Raw genomic sequence first — 3,566 nt, 5'->3', positions numbered from 1 at the left:
GATTCCCAGGGCCACACGTGCTGACCAGACCGTGTCTCCACACAGTGCCCAGTGACCTGACCCCGGAGGAGTGCCAGGAGCTGGAGAACATCCGCCGCCGCAAGCAGGAGCTGCTGGCTGACATACAGGTGTGATGCTGAGGGCAATCCCCCACTCCTGATGCACCAGCATCTTCCCCGGGGCTGTCCCCTGGGAGGCAGGGAACAATCTTCCTGCCCATGTCGCTGGTCATGGTCCCTGCAACTCCATCCAGGGTCCCTCACCCTGCTGCTGGGAAAAGGGAAGTAGGGAGAAGAAGCTGCTCTGGCCAGAGTTGTCCTTAACGGTCATGGGATTGGGCTGCTGTGCTACAGACCTGCACAGCCTATGCAGGAGTAGACAAGGCTGTGGGTCAGGTTTGTGCTCCCATCCCCTTTCCTTGCCAGCCCATAGGGGCTCTCATGGACCTGGGGCAAGAGATTGGAGCTCTGGAACCGCAGGGCAGGATGAGCTGGTCCCACAGGTGGATGCAGGGAGCCCGTGATCTGCTGCCTGACAGCACTGCCACTGCGGGGCCCTGGGGCTGGGAGCAGGTCCTGGCGAGGGCCAAGGCCAGGCTGGCAGCCTGTGAGCCCATGGTGCCTGCAGAGCACTGGGCCTTGTGCTTGTGCTGTTCCCTGTGGCACCGGCGTCTCCCTGCCAGCCCTCCCCTGGCACGGGCAGGGACTGTGTCCCTGGGTCAGGCCACTGCCCTGGTGAGCGGCTGCGAGGTCAGTGCTCATCTGGGAGACTCATCAGTCCCGTCCCTGATTAAGGCAGCAGAGGCTAATTACTGCCATATGCTGGGCATGATCTAAAGGGATTAGGGAGTAATTCTGTTAACCTCTGAATCTCTTCCTTCCTGCGCACTTGGAGCATGGCAGTGCTGAGGGGGATTTGCAGTGGGGTGCAGCCAGCCCCCTCTGCAAGTGCCCCCCAAGCTGGTTCAGCCCCTTGGGCTGGGAAGGAGGGAGGGGACGGACCATTCCTGGGGGAATGGGCCCAGGCTACCATCAGGGCTGGAGAGCTTGGGAGGGAGGGAGGGAGGCACCTCCTGTCTCAGTGCACTCTCTCCCTCAGCGGCTGAAAGATGAGATAGCAGAAGTGACGAATGAGATCGAGAACCTGGGGTCCACGGAGGAGAGGTGAGTCCCTCACTCGCAGCCCAGGGCTGCCCTGAGTGCCCTCCGCTGCAGCAAGGCCACCCTGGATGTCACTTGTGCCGTGGGCAGCTGAGCAGTGCAGCCCTTTCCCGTGGGTGCTGGTGGCTTTCCCAGGCATTTTGAATTCCTCAGAGTGGCAGCAGGATCACGGCCTGAACTGCTGCTCCCAGGGTCTGTTTTCCCAAGCCTGAGCCCCTCTGTCTGGCCACAGCAACTTTGTTGTTTCGGCTTGGGGCGGCAGTTGGGGTCCCGCAGCCGGTGGGAGCTGACTCCCAGCATTGTGTCCAATCACCCACTGGGCCATGAAGGCCGTCACCCTCCCACTGGCCCCACTGGAGCCTAATGGCTGCTCTTTCCAGAGCCCCACCGCACCCAGCTTGCCCTAGTCCCCCCCACGCAGAGGTGACCTGTTGGGATGCTGTACCCAGCACCCCTCTGCACAGGGTAACCCTGTAGATGGGACATGGCAGTTCCTCTTTGCTCTGGGGCCCAGGAGGCCACAAGCAGCCCCATGGAGTAGGCCAGGGACCTGGAGCCATGTGCCAGCTTTGCCCCCTGCAGGGTCAGTGCAGGGGCCTGTCCTGGGCAGAGTTGCTGGGCTCCTGCTTGGTCCAAGCTGACCCTTCCCCACAGTGCTCTGCCCAAAGGGGTGTGCAGGAGGCAGCCAGGTCCTTGCTGGGTACTCAAAGCTGCTTTGTGCCTTGCAGGAAAAACATGCAGAGGAACAAGCAGGTGGCCATGGGCAGGAAGAAGTTCAACATGGATCCCAAGAAGGTACCGTGAGGAGCAAGGCTGTTCACCTGCCTAGCTGGGGCTGTGCTGGGCTCTGCCACCTCACAGCCCTGCTGGGACAGGGGTTGGAGGGGTCAGCAGCAAGGCCCAGAGCAGAGCCTCTTGCACCCCTCCAGGGCATCCAGTTCCTGATCGAAAATGACCTGCTGAAGAACACGTGTGAGGACATCGCTCAGTTCCTCTACAAGGGCGAGGGCCTCAACAAGACCGCCATCGGTGACTACCTGGGCGAGAGGTGCGCTGACCCTGGGCAGCTCGGGTCTCCTGGGACACTGCAGCAGTTTGAGCTTACAGGGCAGCAGAGTGGGGGTACACAGGGGTCTGGGCGCTGGACTTGAGCTGAGTGCAGAGTGGGGCAGGGAGATGCTCGGCAGTCGCAGCACTTGCTGATCATGCAGCCCTCGTGCTCTGGCTTTGTTCCCTCAGGGACGAGTTCAACATCCAAGTCCTGCATGCTTTTGTGGAGCTGCACGAGTTCACTGACCTCAACCTCGTGCAGGCCCTGCGGTGAGTGGAAGGGCTGAGCATGGCCCCTAGGGGGCTGGTGAGAGGCCAGAGGGTGTGTGGAGCCCCCGGAGCAGCGCGACCCCTCGCTCTTCCCAGGCAGTTCCTGTGGAGCTTCCGGCTGCCCGGAGAGGCGCAGAAGATCGACCGGATGATGGAGGCCTTCGCGCAGCGGTACTGCCAGTGCAACCCCGGCGTCTTCCAGTCCACAGGTGAGTGCCTGCCAGGCCCCTCTGCCCCAGGCCCTGCCTTGCAGCTGACTCTCCCTCTGCCCCTGTAGATACCTGCTACGTGCTCTCCTTCGCTATCATCATGCTGAACACCAGCCTGCACAACCCCAACGTCAAGGACAAACCCACTGCCGAGCGCTTCATCGCCATGAACCGTGGCATCAACGATGGGGGGGACCTACCAGAGGAGCTGCTCCGGGTGAGGGAGTGGGACACGGAGGGGCCGGGGATGGGCTATGGCGCTGGTCCGTCACAGGGCTCCTGGCCAGAGCAGAGCTGACACCGTGTCGTCTTGTACCAGAATCTCTATGAGAGCATCAAGAACGAGCCCTTCAAAATCCCTGAGGACGATGGCAACGACCTCACGCACACCTTCTTCAACCCCGACCGGGAGGGCTGGCTGCTGAAGCTCGGTGAGTGCTGGCAGATGTGGTGTGGGGAGGGCAGGCTGTCTCCAGGGACAGAGCAGGGCTGTGGGTGTGATGTCTCTGGGCTGCCTGCTCCTCAGAGTGTGGCCCTGTGGAAGGGCAAGAGGCTTCAAAAAGGGCACAGCCCCTGTGTGGACAGTGTCCATACATCCATATGTACATCCATAGCCCTTCATCTTCCCTGACTTACAGTGGTGTGTATGGGTGGTCAGCTGGGGGATGCTGCCTCAAGGCTGGGTGAGTCCCAGGGTGCAGGAGCTGGTACCAGGGCCTGGTGTTGGAGCACAGAGACCACGAGGCCCTTCTTGTCACCAATCACAGCAGGGTCCTGCCGGAGCAGGCCCCAGGAGCAAGCAGCGAGCTGCCCCAGGCTGCGTGCGTGCCCCCTCCATGCCACAGACGAGTCCCTGCCTCACCCCCCACAGCATTCT

The 3,566-nt window shown here is 62.0% G+C and overlaps 1 protein-coding gene across 1 annotated transcript; it reads left to right on the top strand.

Moving 5' to 3' along the window:
• Nucleotides 1-44: 44 nt before the first annotated feature.
• Nucleotides 45-3,139, top strand: LOC104399030 (cytohesin-1; the record flags this gene model as incomplete). Its single annotated transcript, XM_010017945.1, has 8 exons — nt 45-128; nt 1,099-1,163; nt 1,889-1,955; nt 2,090-2,208; nt 2,400-2,480; nt 2,577-2,689; nt 2,758-2,906; nt 3,009-3,139. Coding segments are annotated over exons 3-8 (653 nt in total), but the record flags the coding sequence as incomplete, so codon positions are not given.
• Between the last annotated feature and the right edge of the window lie 427 nt (nt 3,140-3,566).

The sequence above is a fragment of the Nestor notabilis genome, unplaced genomic scaffold (assembly GCF_000696875.1).
Source record: "Nestor notabilis isolate BGI_N333 unplaced genomic scaffold, ASM69687v1 scaffold29847, whole genome shotgun sequence".
Taxonomy (NCBI): domain Eukaryota; kingdom Metazoa; phylum Chordata; class Aves; order Psittaciformes; family Psittacidae; genus Nestor; species Nestor notabilis.
Note: the sequence above shows the minus strand (reverse complement) of the source record. Positions and strands in the feature narration are given on the sequence as shown.